At 36.0% G+C, this 22541-nt stretch overlaps 1 protein-coding gene across 1 annotated transcript; it reads left to right on the top strand.

Moving 5' to 3' along the window:
- Window positions 1–12038: 12038 nt before the first annotated feature.
- LOC128557411 (collagen alpha-3(VI) chain-like) lies at window positions 12039–19548 on the top strand. The gene is made up of 8 exons (XM_053544776.1): window positions 12039–12197; window positions 12904–13170; window positions 14292–14428; window positions 15144–15335; window positions 16109–16234; window positions 16655–16852; window positions 17626–17724; window positions 19128–19548. The coding sequence occupies exons 1-8, from the start codon at window positions 12119–12121 to the stop codon at window positions 19290–19292; spliced, it is 1263 nt and encodes a 420-aa protein (XP_053400751.1). The 5' UTR covers window positions 12039–12118; the 3' UTR covers window positions 19293–19548.
- The last annotated feature ends 2993 nt before the right edge of the window (window positions 19549–22541 follow it).

The raw sequence follows: 22541 nt of genomic DNA, 5'->3' as shown, positions 1-22541 counted from the left end.
GTAGTAATTTGCATGGCGATCTGTTCAGCAATTTTTTGAGGGAAAATGCAACATGTAATTGTGGATACTCGTTTGAAGATGCTGATCATTAATACCTATTTCACTGTCGCATATTTAAACCTCAAAGAATTATACTATTCGAAGAAACTAGAATCTATCATCCACTTACTTATTGTTAATCTATTACTTTTCGGTAGTGATTTGTTAGACGTTGAAAATAATCAAACAGTATTTACAGCTGTTCAAAAGTTCATTAAAACTACGGAACGTTTTCACAACGCTTGATTTTATTTACTATATGTATTCGCCCTCCTGCCACTATTTTGCAAATGTTTATGTGGGCAGAAACCAATCCATTGAGCGTGGATGGGGATAGTTCTTGGCTGGATCTCAATAGTTATATATATGTACTTGTTAAACTACTGACAAATTATTATGTTTCTAACGCAATATTTTGTGTCTTTTTTTCTTTTGCTTAATGTGTATACATGTTACAAATAGCTTAAAATAATGCTGTTACTAATGTTCTAAGAACTTGGGCCCAACCCTTTTGTTTTTCATTGTATCGTAAATGTTTTGTATCTGAAATACATGTATATAATAAGCAATAAAATATTATTAAACTAAAGAGAAAATAAGACAAATAATTTTACCTGTCAAAAGCCTGATAGTAAATATCCTTACGAATCTACTGTCGTTTCAAAGTGAGCCGAGATCACTGTTCTTTTTTTTTCGGTATTTGCACCGCTCTTGGTCCGTCGGGTCAAATATTATAAAGACAAGACTGAATAAAATCGCTCCGCCTTATTGTCAAAATTTGCCCGAGGTACTGTAATATGAAATCATGTTCACTTATCTGTGTACAAAATGTAATCCTGATTTCTTGTGACGACTGGTTAATCAACCATAATCACACTTCGTATTAGGTATGTTAAAGGCGCCACAGAATAACTGTATTCTTTTGTATTTCCATGATGGTTTTTATAATTAATTTGCATGATAAAAATGAGGAATATACAAGTATCTAGCTGCAACTAAATATAGCACTATGTACAGTATTTGATGTATTAAGGCCAGTGTCGTTTGGACAATGTAAAAGTCCTGTGTAAAACTGAAATCGCCGAAACAACACGAAAAATGCGCGGGGATAAAAAAGAAACTATTATTGTTGAAAAAATATCTCTATAAATAAATTATACAGTATCAATGGCACTCAAAAGCGTGTCCCAACAGTGAACGAGAAGAAAATGCATAGAACGTAGCTGTACGTGGCGGGCAATATCAACCCGCCGGATGCGCTATGTTCACGTTCTGCTGCGTTTTTGCTACCTAACATTACGTTGAACTACGTTCTCGCCACGTTGTTGCCATGTTGTAGTGCTTTGTCTAGACACCCAAACCTTGACGTACGCCTCCGAATATGTATACATCTTGTGATTTATAATTAAGCTTTTGTGATAAATATTTTGATTTTATAATTTCATACACAGATCTGTTTTTCTGGATTCACAAAAACCATATAGTAAGAATATCATATGATATTTTCTGCGTTTTCTGTATATTGCATGCAAGTTAGATAAACATTTAAACAGGTGTACTTTTCTGGTGATGACATAAGTACCGTTGCTACGGAACGCCAAACACGACTTTGATTTTTTTTTTACTCTGCCATTCGGCAATGTTGTTTCGTGTCATTCGGCAGTGGTATCTTATAATTTGTCATCTTGAGTACGACGGGAACCAGACTAGTCTCTCGGCAGTGGTTATATACATGTCATTTTGCAATTGTTTTGTGTCACTTGTTAGGTGTAACTTGTCATTCAGCAGTTGTTTCATGTTATTCAGCAGTCATAACTTCGGCAGTGCTTAATTTTCATTCGGCAGTGGTTACGTATCATCCGGCAGTGATTACGTGTCATTCGGCAGTGGTTACGTGTCATTCGGCAGCAGTTAATTTCCATCCGGCAGTGGTGACGTGTCATCCGGCAGTGGTTAATTTTCATTCGGCAGTGGTCACGTATCATCCGGCAGTGGTTAATTTTCATCTGGCAGTGGTTACTTGTCATCCGGCAGTGGTTACGTGTCATTCGGCAGTGGTTAATTTTCCTCCGGCAGTGGTTACGTGTCATCCGGCAGTGGTTACGTGTCATTCGGCAGTTGTTACGTGTCATTCGGCAGTGGTTAATTTTCATTCGGCAGTGGTTAATTTTCATCCGGCAGTGGTTACGTGTTATACGGCAGTGGTTAATTTTCATTTGGCAGTGGTTACGTGTCATTCGGCAGTTGTTAATTTTCATCCGGCAGTGGTTACGTGTCATTCGGTAGTGGTTAATTTTCATTCGGCAGTGGTTAATTTTCATCCGGCAGTGGTTACGTGTCATCCGGCAGTGGTTACGTGTCATTCTGCAGTGGTTAATTTTCATCCGGCAGTGGTCACGTGTCATTCGGCAGTGGTTAATTTTCATCCGGCAGTCGTTACGTGTCATCCCGCAGTGGTTACGTGTCATCCGGCAGTGGTTACGTGTCATTCGGCAGAGGTTAATTTTCATCCGGCAGTGGTCACGTTTCATTCGGCAGTGGTTAATTTTCATTTGGCAGTGGTTAATTTTCATCCGGCAGTGGTTACGTGTCATTCGGCAGTGCGTGTCATTCGGCACTAGTAGGTGTCATTCGGCAGTTGTTACTTGTCATTCTTTAGAGGTAACTTGTCCGTCAGCATTGGTAACTTCTCATTCGGCAGTTGTTATGTGTTTTTCGACAGTTCCTGTCTGGTATTCGGCATTTGATACTTTTCTTCCGGTATTTTTTCCCCGAAGCTCAGCACTTTGTCATTCAGCAGTGGTTACTTGCCAATTGGATCTGGTAACCTGTCAACTTTACTTGTCAATCGTTAGTGCTAACTGGTTACTTATCATTGTTTATATCAATGTTTCTTATCATTCATTAGTGGGAACTTGTCGTTCATTTCATACGGGAGTGGTATCATGTTATTTGGCACTTTCTTATTTGGCAGTGATTACCAGTCATTTGGTTGTGGTAACTTGTCAATTGGCGACCGGCAGTTGTTTCTTGTTCATTAGAGGTAACTTGTCATCCGGCAGTGGTTACTGTTTTTCGGCTGTTAACCCTTACCCTGCTTAATTTCTACAATACACTTGTCCATCTTCCAGTTTGGACTGTACTGTTAACTGTTATAAAGGGGTACTTACTTAAAAGATACTGACTGAATAGCGAACAGTGCAGATCATGATCAGACTGCATGGATGTGCAGGCTGATCAGGATCTATACTGGACGCAAAGGCAGAATCAATCGTTTCCAGCATGGTAAGGGTTATGTCGTGGCAGTGGTTAATGATATACATCTCGCTGGCAACCAATACATACAAAAGAAAAAAATATAGAAATACTTAAATGTTTGTTGTAAATCAAAACTTCGTATCATTATATATATTCCTTACTTGCACAAATATTTGTCATTTAGTTATTATACAATAACATATTAAACCTTTTGTAATTTAAATAAAAAATGGCAGGGTAACGTCTTCATTTTGTTTTCTAGAGAAAAATCCATGGTGATAATTTCAGAAAAATAACAAAAAAAGAAAGCAAATAAATGAAAACTTTCATGTCTGCACTTTACATTTAGCTAGAACCGTCACAAGTATCGTAGAGACACGCATCCATTATGCCAGTACAGAGTAATTCTACAGTGTCTCTGGGATACCATGTAAGAGCAAAATGCAGTGTATCCATGTTTTGTGTACTGTCCAGATAGTGTAAAGTGCTGGTAAAGGACTTAGTAATTTCTAATTCCGTTTTCATTCGAAGTCAGAGTAAAATGGAAGCGAGTATTTAAAAATGAGTATTAATTTGGCAGTGGTTAATTTTTATTCGATTGATTATTACTAATGAATTACACGAAACAACTGCCGAATGGCAAGGGACCAATAAATTACCACTGCAACCAAATGACACAGTGCCGAATTACATGGTACCGCTGCAGTTTGATCAGTTTGTTTGTTTGTTTTGGGTTTAACGCCGTTTTTCAACAGTATTTCAGTCATGTAACGGCGGGAAGTTAACCTAACCAGTATTCCTGGATTCTGAACCAGTACAAACCTGTTTTCCGCAAGTAACTGCCAACTTCCCCACATGATGAATCATAGGTGGAGGACTAATGATTTCAGACACAATGTCGTTTATCAAATAGTCACGGAGAACATACGCCCCGCCCGAGGATCGAACTCGCGACCCCGAGATCCGTAGACCAACGCTCTTACTTACTGAGCTAAGCGGGCGGGCTAGTTTGATATGTAACCATTGCCGAATAACGAATTACAACTCATGAAAGACAAAAAACAACAGCCTAATGACAAGATACCACTAACGAATGGCAAGTAATAATTGCAAAAATGATAGGTTACCAATGCCGAATGACACATAACTACTGCCAAAATCACATGGTGTCGAATTACAAAGTACTACTGGTGAATACTCAATTAAAAATCAACCGTCATACTATCAAAGTGAAAGGTATCTTCAGAGTATTACTGAAAATAAATACACACCAAGCAATTATTCAGCGAATTTCTTTCAAAAGTTAACATTGCCTGTGAATATTTGAACTCAAGGAAACCGTGGGATGGAGATACTGATTCAGAGCAGAGTGAACCAGTCATGGAACCAATTTTAAATGTGTCCGATGACGAGTCAATGACGCAGAGGATATTACATTTCATCTCGGCGAGCTAAAAAGCTGAATACTAGGTAATTTAAATTAAATCAAACAAAGAGTGATTCTTACTTCTTCTTTTCAGCAGGTTTGATTACTAAGAAGCCCTGTGTGAAGTTTCAATCCGATACATGAAATGGCTAACGAGATTTGATTCCGCACACAAAACATTAACCAAGATGTGACAAAGACGATGATGGCAACGACGCGTCGCTCTCACTGTTCTCCAAAAAGTCGAGCTAAAATCTGGGATTTTTTTCTGTTAGGGAGAACTACCTGTCATATACATAATTTTATTATAATGAACAAAAGTCATGATGATATATTGGTATTAATTTTTACTGTATTAATCTTAATTTACATAATAAGGGAGCGGTTTGTCTAATGGATAAGGTGTCGGTCGCTCAAACCAGGGGTCGTGGGTTCGAGTCCCACTGCGGTCACGACCATGACTTCTCATATGACACCAGTACTGGTTTTTCCAGGAAGCGAGAGTGGTTACAATAAGCTTCAAGCTTTCATCACAATCGAACTAAAGCAAATTAATATAAGCTAATTTACATAATTGAAATTATTCTGACACTTTGCTTGTTACAACACTGACTCGTTTATAATACTTTGATATACTGTTAGCTGCAGCATGAAATTAATAGGTAATGATAAACAGACAAAAGTGGTACATAAGTAGTACTGTATCTAAGGTAATGTGGAATGTGACTTCAGCTACATTATCTACAAAAAATACACCGACTGCTAGAAACCCATACATCACTTATATGATTCGTATGTGCACTAAAAAATTTCAAATCACGGCGCATTTTTTAATTTTGTCGAAAGTATAATTATTGTAGCAATTTAATTACGGTTTCTGACAGAAAAAAGGTACAACATACATGACTTTGTAAAAGTGTACATGTTCTACCATAATTTCCGTGTATTTGAGTTAGACAATTCGGCAGTCTTCTGACATAAAGTAACTGAAAACGGACGTAACTTTCTTGAAAAACACAGCTTTCAGGACGATTTGTGTGTAATTTACCGTTATTGAAAACGAAAGTACGTTAGTATTTCACAGAATTGATATTAAATTAAATTATGTTAAATATTTAACTTTTTTTGATAATAAAGTGTTCTTTTGTCCCACTAGAAAAGTGACTATTATTCAGCAGATTATGTTAAATAGCAAAATAAACCTAAGGCCATTTAGTCTCTAAAATGTCACCTATTTTTTGCATATCATGGCTTTCTATATACAGACCGACATATTCATATAAGGATATACGCACAACTTTCATAGTTTGGCAATTATTATTATTATTTTTATTATATTTACTCTTACATGCCTGTCAGCATAATACATGGGGTGATGGCGTTTCTTTCCGCCCAAACGTCTTGCATCTGGATAGTCAAAGTTGACAGATTCTCTTTCTTTTTTTCCAGTCCGTATATATTTTATCATATACTTTATCTGCAGCTTTCATGAACCTGACGAACTTTGAATGAAAGAGGGATAGCCAAATAGACCTCCGTCCCATGTCATAACCTCTGGAAGAAACACTTTCAATTTATGATTATAGTATTATTATAAAGGTTAAATTGTTTAACCTAATTACAGGCTCTGGCAAACCTTATTATCTGTTAAATATAAGCCCAAGAAGATGTGATCCGGAGAAATTTTTTATCAAGGCGAGGGAAAATGACAATATCAAAATTAAAGTAATCTCTTTCGTTATATAGTTTCGTACGTATGATACCATTATTAATGAAAATCTGAAAAACGCATTGTTAGCCTCATTTAACTGAAGCTGTCGCACTGGGGTTTAAATCTGTATCTGCATAAGGGACTACGGATGCGAGTCTGTTTCTACCCTAAATAACTATGCATATGTCATGTATATGCAGGCTGTTACGTTCACTAGCGGATAATTAGTCGGGAACATGAGTTGATTTCACATATGGTTTTATATGATCACAGATCATTTCCCTTAAAATCTGTGAAAAAATGAATGAGTAATAGCGATCCCATTAATATAACATGCATTATCCATTTTGATACGATAATGTAATTTAATGTAACAACATTTCAGAGTTACATTACGGGTACACTACCTTAAGACAATACCTCGAGATACGTAACTTCAAAGTCATCGAATATAGAACATAAAAAATGATACGCATATAGTAAAATCTAGAAACAAATGACAGCAGGCAGTCAGAAATCAAGATATATATAGTTCCGCAGCTTCCTGGAGTAAGCTTAACTAAAAACATGAGACTGCTGGTAGAACAGGGGTGTCCGTTTTTTTTTAAATATACTTTGTTCACTAAGTTTCACATATAGGAAACTAGCAGTAATAGTGAACAGTACTAACTTTAGAAACGGGGAATTAGCTGTAACAAAAACGTAAAGTGGACAGCACCAAAACAATGAAGAATATCCAACAGGGAAAGCCACGTTCCAAAAACGCAGCCTCCCCAAGCGGCACACGATCAACACACACACACACACACACACACGCACGCACGCACGCACGCACGCACACACACACAAAGCAAACAAGCATGGACAAAACAAACAATTAAAGGAGCACAGTGGGGTACCGCCTTGAAACGGTCTGTGGCAAGTTCAACAGTTATATTTAGCAGTAGAAGAAATTGGCAGAAACAGTAGCAGTAGTGGCAAGAGCAGTGCTGCAGTGCAAAATGTGAAGTAGGCAGTAGCAGCAGTAGCAGTAGCAACAGGGGAACAGCAAAAGCAGTGGTAAGACGTGAAATTGATAGAGTGGCAAACTACAGTACGTAGCAGAAATTGACAGTAGCGGCAGTCACATCTGGATGAAACGTAGTAACTACACCGGTAGCCGTATGGTATGGTAACTACACCGGTAGCCGTGTGTTTGGATCTGTCCAATATGGCCTCTCCCGCCGAGCAAAGAAAAAAGTCAAAAACATCACGTAAGTTTCGATATTTTGTACGATTTAACACATCTTTGTACATAAAAAATTACTATGCTTTCAGTTTTCATTCTAAGGTGCAAGTTATTCGATATAAAAATATCAAATCATGTCAGTTCAAGTTAGTAAGTTATAAAAACGTGCAGATTATGACAATCAAGAAGCGAAAACGAAACTTTTAAATTATCTTATCAAAACTCTTGTAATTATATCGTCAGAAAAATGAGTTGAGAAGAAAGAAGAAACATTTTCACATATCTTGTCATCGGTCTGTAAACTAAAAGTATAGTATGTTTGCGAATAAGTACCATCCAAAGTCAATCATATGTATCAAGTGTGTAACGGTTTGGATACAAGTAAATGAAAAACTGTTAACGGTTTGGAATTAGTATATGCACCGGTTTGGATCGCAATTTAAGTCACATTCCTGTACGATAGACCGGTATCAAAGTTGATAAAACCACATCTATCTCTTTCAGTTATTTCTGGGATATCAGAGGTAACTTTTTGTAAGGATTACGTAACATCTACAGAAAAAAAATAAACTGAAGTTCATAAAACTAAATATTTAAGGTAAAAGGAAGAACTGTGTATAAACGAACACTGTACCTCGTCATGTCAGCGCAATAACTCAATAAGTGCTTATATGATATATATGCACTTATTGAGTTACTGCACTGACATGACGACCTATTGTTATTATTTTTGTTACCGGTGCATAATAATATGTTAGGTTTTATAACGAATTTATTTCCGAGAACATTTTCAAAATGAATCACTGTACGATAAAACGACTTAAAAAACGCAGCGTAAGTACGTTTGAGTGTCAGGTTGGTTAAATATCAATTTTCGTTCATTTTTGAAGCCCTGCCATCTGCCGTCTCGAAGGTAATTTGATTTCTTTTCTTAAGCTTCGGCATGCTCTTTGTTGATTATTTCTAAGATGTTATATCAGTAATGACTACTGGGAATTTATTGAAACTAAGTTGTTCAATGTGATGATCTGATATGCAATATACATGTTCCATAATTCTAGTTTGCTTTGTACAAAGGTATGACCCTTTTCCCGATTTACAAAATTGAGTTTTGTAACTTTTGTACCTACGCAGGTATCTCAATAATCAATAGATACGGTGAATCAAAACTTCACACATCTCCGTGATGATCTAACATGCAAAGTAAGAGTCTGCAAGTCTGACTTTAAATTCATTCTTCCTTTAGCTAAGAAATACTTGTTACGCTTTGGTACTCGAGTACTATTTGGTATGTAAGCAAGAACTTCTTTTATCACATTTTAAGAAAGAAATGAGACTTCAAACACTTATTTACTCTAATGATCCGATATGCAGTGCACATGCTCCAAAAATCTCCTGCTAATTCAATGTGCCGCTATATTGACTTAGAACTTATGGTTCATGTATGTAAGCAGGTATCTTATTTAGCATCAGAAGACGGGAAAATTCCATAACTGAATCATACGTCTTACTAAAATTGTTGGTCCTTTTGTACTTGTTTATGTCATTTATTCATTCAGTTAGCTTTCATTAGTGACGTAGCATTTGAATAGCTGATCTTTGTTGGTACTATCAAACTTGATGTTTGCCTTTTTTTCATCGAGATGCATATAAATAGTCGTGAAATTTGAACAGAAGTCAGTATATTAGTAACCAAATAAGTGAATCATTCCTTTTAAAAGCTCTGTTTTGAAATGTAAGATCAGAAGACAGGAAACAAAGCTTTTAATGGGGCCTAACTATTTAACTAACTATCTTGCTTAATTAACAATATTATGTATTCATGCACTTGCAGCCTATCTTATGTAGAACTAGGCATGTGCGTTTGAATTTCCAACGAAAATTGGTGTTGACCACTGCTTTTCGTGGCCATTCCTCTCCCACTGGTGTTTTAGACTTGAAAATTTCACTGCTACGCTTAAGAAAAAAAAATTAAAATGGGAAACATTTTCAATATGAAATACCACGATGTACTCGTAAGATCAAAACCTCTTGAAACTGAATCCTACAGCAGTGTATGCATGGATGTGTACATTATTTAAACTATTCTCAAAATATAAAGACATACTATAATGTATTAGTTTTGTAAAGTAGAAGAAACAAACAACCATCTGGGCGTAGCCGTGGAACTGTCATTGACAAAATGACCACTAGGGTATAAACTTGTTAGTACATACAGGAAGGTGATAAGGTGTACAAGTCGTGTGTTAATTAAACACTATATATTAAACCTGTGGCTTAACGTATTTCCGGCAGATCATGGAGCATGGCTTCCACGAGGATGTTCGTTTGGGCATGTGCTAACGCATATATCACTTGTGAGGTGTGCGTCAATGTGTACCGAACTGAAGCAGTCTTCAGCATACATTGATCATTTACTCAGTTTTAACACATATTTTCATGGTCATCTGCAAGGATATGTGTATACTCATTTCAAAGGTTATTGATTTCAAAATTGTTAACAGTAACAGCCTTCATACCATTTACCATTGTAAAATATGAAAACATTACTTACAAACAAACAGTATTTCAAAATTACCAGTTAAAAGTGTTAGTCCAAACCGCAAACATCCAAGGAGATTAAGTCATCCAAACCGGTGTACACTTGTTATCCAAACCGTTACATTCATGTTTTACTACACAATACGTTTTGTGTCCTTTTGATTCTTAGGGGTTTTGTACATATCACAGTTTATGCATACTTATACTAGAGATTATCCTAAAGTATATTTACATCCATTTAGTCCAAATATTTCAATTTAACAGGTAATAAAAATGAAATTTTGGAACATCTGACCGAAAACTGGCCAATTTCCATGAGTTGATAAGATATATCTATGCTAAATATGATTCCGACCGCCATATCAGTCTGGCGATTACTTCTTTAGACATAACCGCGATTACTAAACAAAGTTTGGTAACGAAACATAGCAAGGCGTAGTAAATATCTTCAAGAACTTACATGAAGTTCCATTGTTTTTTTTGAGCGGCCATATTGGATATATCCAAACACACGGCTACCGGTGTAGTTACCATACAGTGGTACTGGTGGCAGTAGAAGTAGCAAACTGTAAAATTAGCAGTAACAGTAGAATCATCAGGAAATCGTGAGTAGCAGTATCAACAGTATCAAAACGTGATATTGAATTTATTATGATGAAGTCAGGCAAGGGCATACATTTTAACCTACCTCCTTAAAATAAACGGAACGTCCTTCCAGAACAACGTCAGTCACACTTCATCTTTGTTATTTGATCCGGAAATTTTATTTCGGTACCTAGACAAGGTGTATGTTTAAATAGCTAGATTTTTTTTCCATCCAAATAAACCACCTGTGTGGTTTGCTGTTAAGAGACTCTTTATTAAAATGCAATGCTTCAGGTTTCTTGGAGAAAAGATGTTTCTTGAAAAACGTAACGAAATAAAAAGAATATGACAGAAACTGCAAGAGAGTTTCTCGTGTTTAATTATTTTATTCTGCGACATGTGACTGAAATGTAAAAAAATAGTTTAAGAGAATTCGACAAAAGGACAGCGCAATTTAGGGTTAAGTAAAACGTTTCTTGTCATTGGTTTTTAAATTTTAGTTTCTGTATTTGAAAATATCTGAATGTTGAAACGCTACTGTTAAAATGATAATCGTGAAGGACATTTCAAAATGCTGAACTGTTTCACGTATAACTGGTTGACCTTTAGGAATACTCTAAGACCTTATTTCATACAGTTCAAGAAGAAGTGTATTAAATGTATAAGTCCTAATCTACCATGATAGTTATACTGTACTGCTAGATATGTTCTAATCTACCGGAAAATTATATACATGTAGTTACGCTTATGAAACACTCACGTTAAAACTTGTTCGAACATTTGATCGTCGCTATAACCGTATTGAAGCTGGATTGTGCGTACATAGTCTACCATCTGTGTCATTCCTGACTGAATCCAAGGCTCATTAAGGTATATCAATTGAATAATTCTTTACAGTGGCCCTAATTGAATATCATTCGTGTGAAAATTATCCCTATGTTGTAGCATGGGAACAATTAAAATTAAGTATTTTGACCAAAGGAAACGGCGAACGAAGTCATATCCAGAAAACAGCACCATTCTATATCTAGTCAAGCAATCATGCTCTGCTCTAATGTTACTTTTTTTTTTTTTTTTTTTTTTTGATTTTTTTTTTTTGCACCGTAAGTGTAAAGTACTTGAACTATGTGTCTGGCCGGCATTTCAAATAGAGAATCCATTATCAAAAAGACATGACAATTAATACTTAAATGTTCTACAAAGCACTTCATTCAACCAAAAACGTGGTGTCCCAATGCCATATTTCTATTTTCACATGACTAGTTCACACGCACCTTTTCCTATATAGACTATAATATTCAACTCAGCTGTGTTCAGTTATCAAAGAACAATGGCTCGTGTTGGAACTTCAGTATTAATACTAGTACTTTACCTCGGACTATCAGAGGCTGCTGAGCCTGTTGATAAAGGTAAACATAAATCTTTTTGTTCTTTACAAAATTCTGTATATAATTCAATCAGTTGGAAGAACCGTAGGAAGCCATAGATCACAACCAAGTTGAGCAAAATAACAGCGGGCTCGGTTTGATTGAATCTGTTAATGAAAAGTTCATTATTTGGAACCTTTATAACAGACAGTTTGACAGAGGCTGACCTTATAATTATGTGATATATTGTTAGGAAAATAGAAAGCGACTTCTGACATAGAGTTTTCAAACATTACTGATATTGTTTTTAAATGTTTTAAAACTGCTTATTCACGGTTTATTTCCAACATAAATTGAATTCTGTTTTAAATTGAAAAAGTAGTTAATGTTTATCAAATTGCAAAACAAAAGCAATTACTCAATTACTCTGCAGTGGGCTTCTGTTGCCGCTTCGTTATCACTTGTCCTCCAAAGTTGTGGGCTTGTACCGTTAGGGATGTAGATTTACACAATGAGAGGAAGCCATCCACCTGGCGTGCGGTAGATCAGTGGTTCAACCAGGGCACACGCGCTACCATGAGGAGGGCCCTGACTCGTCCTCCACCGTTAACAATGATCTTAATTGTGTCGTTTGACATACAGCACAACGGACACAAAATAACCTGTTTATCTTAAATTCGTGATCTGTTAGTGTAAAAATGTTATATTTGAACTGTTAGTAAATAGCACCTGATTAAAAAACTTGCAGCCTGTCCATTCAAGCCAGCTGATCTGATATTTGTTCTGGATGGTTCCGGAAGCGAGGGGTCAGCCAATTTTAACCGTCAACTACACTTTGTCTCAAACTTCACCAAACAGTTCGAGGTTGGGCCAAACAACACCCGAGTCGCTCTTGTTTCGTTCGGCACTACTGTCCATAATGAGTTCTATTTGAATCAGTACATGGACAATGCGACTGTTCTGAACCATATCAACCATGCAAAGTATCCTGACGGGGAAACAAATACACATCTAGGTAATACCTTTGTCGACAGGCATCAAAAAGCTTCAGGAACGAAAGTTCTGTAATACACAAATATATCTTGCAGATATACTGTTTTTATATGTACTTTCCGAAAAGTATCGTGAAATTAATGCACGAAGTCTTATGTTAATAACATGGAAAAGAAAATGCTTCTTATGCTATAGATTTGGTAATTTGTGACGGGATTGTTGTAAATACGTATTAGCAAATCGAGGGACTCTCGCAATAAAAACAGGCGTACATATGAACCAACATATTATCGACAGTTTACATTAAACAGCAAAACAAAGACGCAAAAATACCATATCTACAGACCCTTTTGACAAGGTTATCATTAGATTAAAATGTGAAGGTTTTTCTGATTTAAAGACAGATAAGAAATTCTAACAGCACATGGTGCTAGTCAAAAACTAGTACTATTGAGTTATGTTGATTAAGAATACCTTACTATAGAATTTAAAGGCACTGGCCTCCAGAGTTTGGCTTAAAATGATCTTTCTGTCAAATTGAATTATTGTCATATAATGAACATTGGAACATGAGTTTTTTGTTTCTAAACTACCCTTAAAATGCCAAATCAAGTAAAAATATCGAGTCGGGAATCGAACCTAGACCGCCGCGGCAATAAAATTGTTCCTGCATCCTTTACCATTGGTACACCACGGAAGAATACTGAACGTTCGTGAAATGTAAAGCTTTATAATGAAGGCAGTTTACCGCTGGTACCCCGTTACAAATGCTTTTTAATTTTGAATGGGAAATTAGTAAAACAACTAATTCTTATGCGTTCTCAAGTAATACCTGTAGGTAACGAAGGTTTAAAACCTTCTCCAGAAATATAGCAACAGTTTTCTGATATCTTGAAATTTTCTCTTCTTTTTTTTTGATGTCGTACGATCTGCAGGTCAGTGCCTTTAAAACAATGGTCTCACAGATCCAACAGAATTAGCCACCCTAGTGTGCAAAACATAAGCGATTCAAATTTTAACACTGGCAGAACGATTTTGGTATTTATCAAATTTAAATGATCAATTAGGCTTGTAAATTTTTTCCAAAGCAGTGAATACATTTTATTAGTAGCATTTCATGAAATTATCAAAATCTGTTTGTAGCCTTACAGTTTGTGAGAACAAAGACTTTATCATCGGCACATAATGGTAACAGAAATTCTAGTAAAATCATCATTGTGTTGACGGACGGGGAGTCCTTGGAGCCGGAGAAAACAAAAGCTGAAGCTGCATTACTCAAGGTAGCCGGCCGTACAAGCAGCTATGAATATTTCTTTAATCAAAATACTGAAAGTACAGAAAGGCTGGCGAGCACAACACGCTGAAATGTGAAAAAATAAGTTTGCACCACTTAAAACATTATGAGTTTTCCATATCAAATTAAGTAGAACATGTGGTACTGTTGGGAAAAGCATTTTAATATGATTGAGAGAGATAGTACCTTACTCAATGTAGCTAACAATACTAATTACTGTATGTGAAGATCTCTTTGAGAACTAACTGAACACCTTACCTCCCGAAAAATCTGTATACTACAAATTAGAATATGTCCAACATTCTTTAATTACACTTTTAACTCGCAAAACTCAAGGTGCCAAGCAGTAATACTCCTTATATTAATTACACATTTCGTGAAATAGTTATAATGACGTGCAATATTCTGCTGCGAAAACACGTTTTTAAAACTGTACGGTATGCAGTTAGCTTTTGAACCGAAAACAACAGAAATCTTGAGAGAGATACATTATTATTGTATTACAAGAGTGTTGGAAAAAATTATTTAACTTAAGGTAGATGTTTGTTGAAGTGGTTGCTTAGTATAGGTGGTATTAAGGCTCATTTGCCTGTAATGCCATTCGTAATATTGTCCACCTATTATTATCCTTTTCATTTAAAGGGATGTAACAGCCGTATACTTAGATTTTGTAATCACTTTTGACGTATATTTGCTTACAGCGAGATCCTAGGGTGACAATTATTGCTATTGGTATCGGAAGTCATGTGGATCCTACAGAGTTGTCTAACATAGCAAGTGATGGTAACCATACATTCCGAGTTGCCTCGTTCGAAGCCCTGAATACCATAGAACATGACCTTACCACCGAAACCTGCAACGGTAAATTTATATATTTTGGTCAGAATTACTCAGTATCAAAGAACTTAAATCTTTGTCTGGAAACAAGCATTGAAAACCATGTCTTTTCTATAGGGATAATACACAGAAGCCCGCGGGATTGTTGATGACAGAGGTCACAAATATCCCAAGAGTTTTGTAGATGTTAATACACAAAACAAACATATATTTTCCTCTATAATCGCAACAAATATATGACACGAAAACTAAATGTATTCTTTTCATAGGTAATAACTTTACGATTTCGGTGAAGTGTTTAATTACCATTCTGTTATTCTGTTGGAAAGGGTCAACATGTTTAAAGTATCCATAACTGGGGCGCACAATTTAACAACACTACTAAAAGCATTTAAGGTTTTGGATTTATTTTTATTTCTCGTTTGGTGTGTAGAATTCTTTATGTTAGGAAGCCATCGAGCTAGCTTACAGAAGGTTAGTGGTTCTATCAAGGTGCCCACCCGTGATGAACTAATCAAAAGCTGGAAAAGCTACAATATACTTAATTTGTGACGGTGTGACTCTAGATAAAACAAAAACAAAACAACAAATTATCAAGACTTCTAACAATAAACTGCATTCGCAATTTAGACTTGAATGAAAACAGTCAAGATACAACATTCTGTTCAATGTTTCTTTCCCTTGTTTTAATACCTTACATGTCTGATAATAATTGTAGGAACTATGGAATACACTAACTGAATGACTTGCCGGTCAATAGTTTTGACTATTGACTGGCCAGCCATATAATTGTTTTGTTACAAGGCACAATTAACTATTTTTCTTCAAGTTTTCACTTTCTGACTCGGCTAAATATTCCTGGGATAGTGTCCGAGGTATTATTGAGTTCTATGGTAATGATACAGGCAACTTCAGCCTTGTTGCCGGTCCAGGAAACTACAATGACCCGGATATGGTGAGTTTCCCCTTTTAACAGTGGTAAAGTTGATTTGTTTTATAATTAAGAAATGGCAATTGATCTTGGTCAGCTTTTGATGTTAAACTATATATTATATCCCATGGCTTATGGCTGCAATAAAATGTGACTTAAAAAAAGTATTTTCTGTGGTATAGAGCCGAAATGTTACTTCTTTAACTATCTAAGAAACATCCTGTTTGAAATAGTCTACGTCCCTTATACAAATCTGGATTATTTTTCGAAAGCTAAATAATACGATCTGGTGTTTGATATACGACAGTTGTGCTGCCTTTTATAGAGAGCAAACTCCAAAATGATTCAATTAGACTAACTTCGTGTTAACTAGTGGGTTGACTAAAATGTTGAGCTCAACCAAAGCCGGTGTTCGGTTTTACATGGTTATTTTGTAATTTTCAGATCATAGTAGGGGACTATGGACTGAGTTATGACCAGCAGCGTGTTCAGATGGCCATGTGGGCCATCATGTCAGCTCCTCTGTTGATGTCCATAGATCTCAGGAATGTAAAACCGGAAGCAAAGGCATTGTTACAGAATGATTATCTCATCAGGGTGAATCAAGACTCCCACGGAACACAGGGGAAAAGAATAATGAAGGTGAGTAACATTGTGAATTAAAGCATTCCTACAGGGAGTATAAATCTATTTTGCTAAATGACCAATCAGCTAAATGATAGAATTGAAAATAAGAGGATATATCATGCGATAATGGGGCCTCCGTGGCCGGGTGGTTATGGTCGCTGACTTCAAAGCACTTGCCCCCTCATCGATGTGGGTTCGAGCCTCACTCAGGGCGTTGAATTCTTCATGTGAGGAAGCCATCAGACTGGCTTACGGAAGGTCGGTGGTTCTACCCGGGTGCCCGCTTGTGATGAAATAATGCACGGAGGGGCACCTGGGGTCTTCCTCCACCATCAAAGGTGGAAAGTCGCCATATGACCTATAATTGTGTCGGTGCGACGTTAAACCCAACAAATTAAATAAATAAATATCGAACGATAAAACAATATTGGAACAAGGGAGATAAATCGTGAGGGCATAATGCCACTTATTTGCATTATCATTCTATGTTCCTAACAAATGAAAAATAGCGAACGACGAATACGGTACTGGTACAAAATTTAATTGTTGGTTCCCAATTTATCTTTGATGACAGCTTAAACAGGAAAACTCTCTTCAGCAAGGCTTACTACAACACCGAATTCTATACGTACCAAGTTAAAACAGAACTGTTTAGAGCGACAAGTACAAAACTGTCAAGCAATAGATGAAACAAAAAATATCGATGTCCATTCATAATTTTTTTTGTGAAAACTGGTGTAATTCTGTACTGATACTTCTATCTTAAGATATATATATCTTCATTTCAGAACGGTGCAATGGAAGTTTGGACTAAAAACTTAGGTTTCGATGACAAAGGAATGGCATTTGCTTTTCTGAATTTAAATGATGGCGGCGCTCCTTTTGAAGTTCGTATAATATATTAATTCTTTTCATGAGAAAAAATACCTCATTCAAAAAGGCTATGTATAGATGTAGAATGAAAGTCTGAGTTGGGTAGGATGTTGTGCCTGAGCGGAGAAATTTGCTGACTTCGGGTTATTCGCCCTTTTATCATTATGAGTTCCAGCCGGTGGTCGAATTCCTTCATGTGAGAACGCTTTGACCTCGCTTAAATAAGGTCGATGGTTATACCATGTGTCTGTTTGGAAATAAGAAGCACATATCTTCTTCCACGACATTTACTACAAAATACTCTCATTCACAACTCACCGTGTAAAGATAGCTCCGACAATATAAATATGATACAATATATGCTTCATAAAATGTCTCATAATCCCAAGTTATTTTAGGTACTTTCAACATGTAGTTTGTAAGTCCTTTTGAATAACATTTCTACATAAGTGAAATAATCTATGCACAAGTTAAGTTACTTTAAAATTTATGTCCAGTGTTTCCGATTGGAATTAAACATGATTTGGTTTTTATATGGGGTCGCTGGAGTCATGTTCAAGGTCAGCATAACATAATAAATCTGCAAACTTAGAAAATTGCACCGTGGTGAAATGGGCAAATTCGTACAGTGCTCCCTCTCTACAACAACACCCTTTGGAAGACGGAAAATTTGGTTGTTGTTCGGTGAGAGGTGAAATAAAGAAGCATATTTTGGAGTCAGTGGCAAGTGTTGTTGCAAGGAGGGAATTGTTGTTCAGAGGGCCGCTGCAGAGAGGGAGCACTGTATTTCTGTTGTACCTTTCTGTAATTTTAAATGGACCGGGAGCAGTTAAAACCAAAGTACTTTTGGGTTTTTTTGTTGCTGTTGTTTTTGTTTGATAAAATAGAGTGAAAGGATCAAACCTTCAAGGTAACAGTTAAATAAAATAGAAATGTCTGTAATCAACAAAAAGTTTCCAGTTTATAGCTTTAGTAAGGATTGACTTACTGTCACAAAACTACGCGTGTAGCAAGTTTATATAAAGAACTGGCTTTGGATTGTATTTTGGGTCACTGTTGATAAAAGTAAGAAAATGATTTCCACTCCCACTCAATATATTTAGTCTTGGTACACCTAATATCAGCAAGCTTTGCTTAAATGGTGTGAAGAGTGTGTTAGTGTTGGTATATATTGTAGAGAACTGGTTGCATTGTGTCACCATAATCTAAAGCGTCGATATGTCACCTTATTCCATAAAGGAACTTAACCATCTATGCCTGTTGTATCTGTACTTCTAAACAGCTTGATCGAATGCCGTCAAACATGTATAACAGAACATGAACTTTTTTCAACAGAAAATAATGAAGTGATGCAAAGTTTGAAAACCTGGCATTCGTAGAATTTGGCGGTTCTTGTTCATTTTTCTTTTTATTGCAGGTAAGCATGCCACTGTACCAGCTAGGTTTGAATGAAGCAGAAGGTTACAACATGACGGAAGGTTTCACGGGAAAGTTTATCGGAGTTCTGAAACCCCACGATATCATTAATGCCAGTGTAGATCCTTCAGGTGTGTGGATGGGAATTGCTTATTTCGACTGTTAATGGTCATGAAAGTTTAATCATAACTTTTTATCACTCAAAGGCATGTACGTATACTGTTATCAAGGATCACCAGTATCACATTTCTTAATATGAAACCAAGGATCCCTGTGATCACATGACAGAACTATGTCAGTGCTTGTAAACCAGTTGGTTTGCTTGAAAACGGCGTTTTTATGTTTTTCAAAGAATAGTAGATATCTATAATGTGCAATTTTGTTAAATTTTCAGATCATGTAAATATATTTGAAAAAAAATATATCAAGATCTTTCTTGTTTTATTTTCCTGAGCTTTGCTGTCATTTTTTTTTTCAGAAGAGAAAAACGTTGCTTTTTTTTTAATCTTCTGTTTTTAAATTTACATTTTGCCATGTTCCACATGATTATAAGTGTGCATCATAAGTTTGTCGCTCAATTCATCTATGTATAATAACGGAATGTATGCTCAAATACATCTAGCGTTTAAGTGTCTTTTTTAGGTAACATTCAAATTAAAATAAGAGCAAAGAGGTTTGTTAAAAAAGTTTTGATCAGTTAGGTGAGAAGAGGTCCGGTTAAGACCTGGGAATGAATATTCTGTTTCAATTTCTTAAAATGTTTATTCCATTACCTCTTAACTCTTAGTTTTATTCGCTGGTAGCCTAAACATATCATATATGCCATTCGTCATCATCTTGTAAAGCTTATAATTCAGTTAATGCAAGATTTATTTTTATTTCTATTTTTTTAATTTTCTTTTTTATTTATTTTATTTATTCATTTTTTTTATTTAACGTTGCACCGACACAATTATAGGTGACTTTCCGGCTTTGGTGGTGGAGGAAGACCCCAGGTGCCCCTCTGTGCATTATTTCACCACGAGCAGGCACCTATGTAGAACCACCGACCTTTCGTAAGCCAGCTCAATGGCTTCCTCACATGAAGAATTCAACGCCCCGAGTGAGGCTCGAACCCACATCGCTGAGAGACAAGTGATTTGAAGTCAGTAACCTTAACCACTCGGCCACGGAGACCCCTAATGCAAGATTTAGGCCAGGTAACTGTGTGAATTTAAAATGGTCCAAAACAGAATCAGCACCCCTTCGGAACTGTACATGTATTTTCATTGCTAAATATAAAAACCCCAAGTATAAATAGCTGTACCGTTAAGCAGTTTTGAGCCATTCTAAGGTGTCCTGTCGCGCTTAAAACTGATGATATTCACAAAGAATTTCTAGAATAAAAGATAATGTTTTATTAAGTTATAACACTCTTGCATCAGAAAACCTTTTATATATAACCGTAAGTTAATACCAAGTTTTAAGATAAGAAAGCACTTAAAACAAACATTTATTTGCATCTACAATACGTATAGCGTGTAATTATTAAATGCCTGTTTAGCGACTGTAACATTCATAGATGGATCCATTGCAAAGATCGTTGTTTTGATATATCACTATGGTCAATCTGTAGGCTTGAACTGCATTCCGCAATAGCATGATATCTTGGTACCAGTGTAGTGCCTGTATGTCCTAGATTTTACCGTTATATTTGAACAGGAAGCTCTAATCACTCTGGCTGCACTTGGAAGCATTCTATTAATGGTTTAGATATGCTAAACGCAATCGATTTGCATATTCTGAAGCGCCTTTTCACTCATCCACGTTGGTAAGTCTCTTTGAAACATAAAATATCTAATCGGATGATCTCGGACTGTATTCTTACGTAAATATTTACCCATCAATCAAATTGATCGCAGTTTGTTAAATGCAAAGACACTTTTCATTCTTCGCGTTGACAACTTCTTTGGTCCTTCTTTTATACGATAAGCCCCGTCCAAACTTGAATGAATCCCATTAAAGCTTCTTGGTCTACGAAATTGAGTTCTTTATTTACATATGGATGTCCTGTAGATCTACAAAGCGAGAGTGTTACACAAATATTTCATTGTGAATAGGATAATGGGGTAATTTGCTAGGATGAAATCAGATCTGACGATAAGTACATGCAAGATAAAATCCTGTAGTCCCGACGAACAGTTGAGAAATTGTATAAAACTGTACGGACTTGTTCATTTAATTTTTCAACAAGAAATGCTGTCCTTGTCATAGAATGTTAAACTCAAAACATAATGATAACAACAATAACAAAAATGATGAGTTTAATGATGATGATTATAAACAAGCTGAAGCTGAACAGCATTGCATCTGTTTACTACAGAGAAAATTCCTTACGTATTAACAAGGACAGTTAGAGAAAATAAAGACATGCTTTAATTATCGGGTTTCGGTAAGTCTTAGATAAATATTAAGAAAGTTTACTCACTTTTTTGGCATACTTTAATAAATATGAAAATAGATCGATGACAGTCATGAAAAAGAAGATATGGTCGTAAAACTGACGAATGTTTACAGAAAAATAGAATAAGACTGTAACGTTCATTTAAATAATTGCATCATTAAATGAGCCGTGCCATGATAAAACTAACATAGTGGGTTTTCGGCCAGCATGGATCCGCGCAGTCTGGTCAGGATCCATACTGTTCGCTTTTAAAGCCTATTGGAATTGGAGAAACTGTTAGCGGACAGCATGGATCCGGACCAGACTGCGCGGATACGCAGGCTGGTCTGGACCCATGCTGGTCGCAAACCCACTATGTTGGTTTTCCATGGCACGGCTCAAATGGCTTTCAAGTTGTTACAAAGCAATGAGTAGTCCGCAACACCAAATTGAAAAACAAAATATTCAAATAAAAATTTGCAAGATATATGCCAAAAGAATTGAATTCCTTTGATTTATTTTGTTTCCTGGTGAAAGGTAATGTTAAAGTGGCAATGTTTACCCGAATGTTTTTCGTACTACTTTCGATGAAAAATTAAGATGGCCATCGTTAAAAAAAAGGAAACAGTAATTGACGAAAGCAGTAAATCTTTGTTAAACATAATATTTTATCTATCAATGGAGCATTAACTTTCTGTTAATCGTGCTCAATCAGGAGATTTTGAAGTAATGAAAGTTGTAAATTGTTCGGTTTGAATTTATATTGCTTAGTTTGATTTCCATCTCCTAAAATAATGATTTTTGTGCTAAGAAACTGTTAAGTGTTTGTATACATAATCCCCAGCAATCGACAGGTGGACTACCGGTAGCATTAAAAATCTGCTCTGTAATGTAAAGGACCGTAGTTTGCATAATTTGTCGTCTTAGAGACTAAAGAAAAGTGGCAATATTTGGTATTTTGATGTCAGGGTTGGTCCCTATATCCTAGGACCT

Source organism: Mercenaria mercenaria, chromosome 5, assembly GCF_021730395.1.
Source record: "Mercenaria mercenaria strain notata chromosome 5, MADL_Memer_1, whole genome shotgun sequence".
Taxonomy (NCBI): Eukaryota; Metazoa; Mollusca; class Bivalvia; order Venerida; family Veneridae; genus Mercenaria; species Mercenaria mercenaria.
This window is presented reverse-complemented; position numbering and strand designations above follow the sequence as displayed.

What these genes read in the sequence shown, in the direction of transcription:
- LOC128557411 (XM_053544776.1), top strand. Translation starts at nt 12,119, where the DNA reads ATGGCTCGTGTTGGAACTTCAGTATTAATACTAGTACTTTACCTCGGA. An exon ending in GGAAACAAATACACATCTAG is followed by an intron (nt 13,171 to 14,291) that starts GTAATACCTTTG and finishes ATCTGTTTGTAG; the next exon opens with CCTTACAGTTTGTGAGAACA. An exon ending in ATTTTGGTCAGAATTACTCA is followed by an intron (nt 15,336 to 16,108) that starts GTATCAAAGAAC and finishes TTTTTCTTCAAG; the next exon opens with TTTTCACTTTCTGACTCGGC.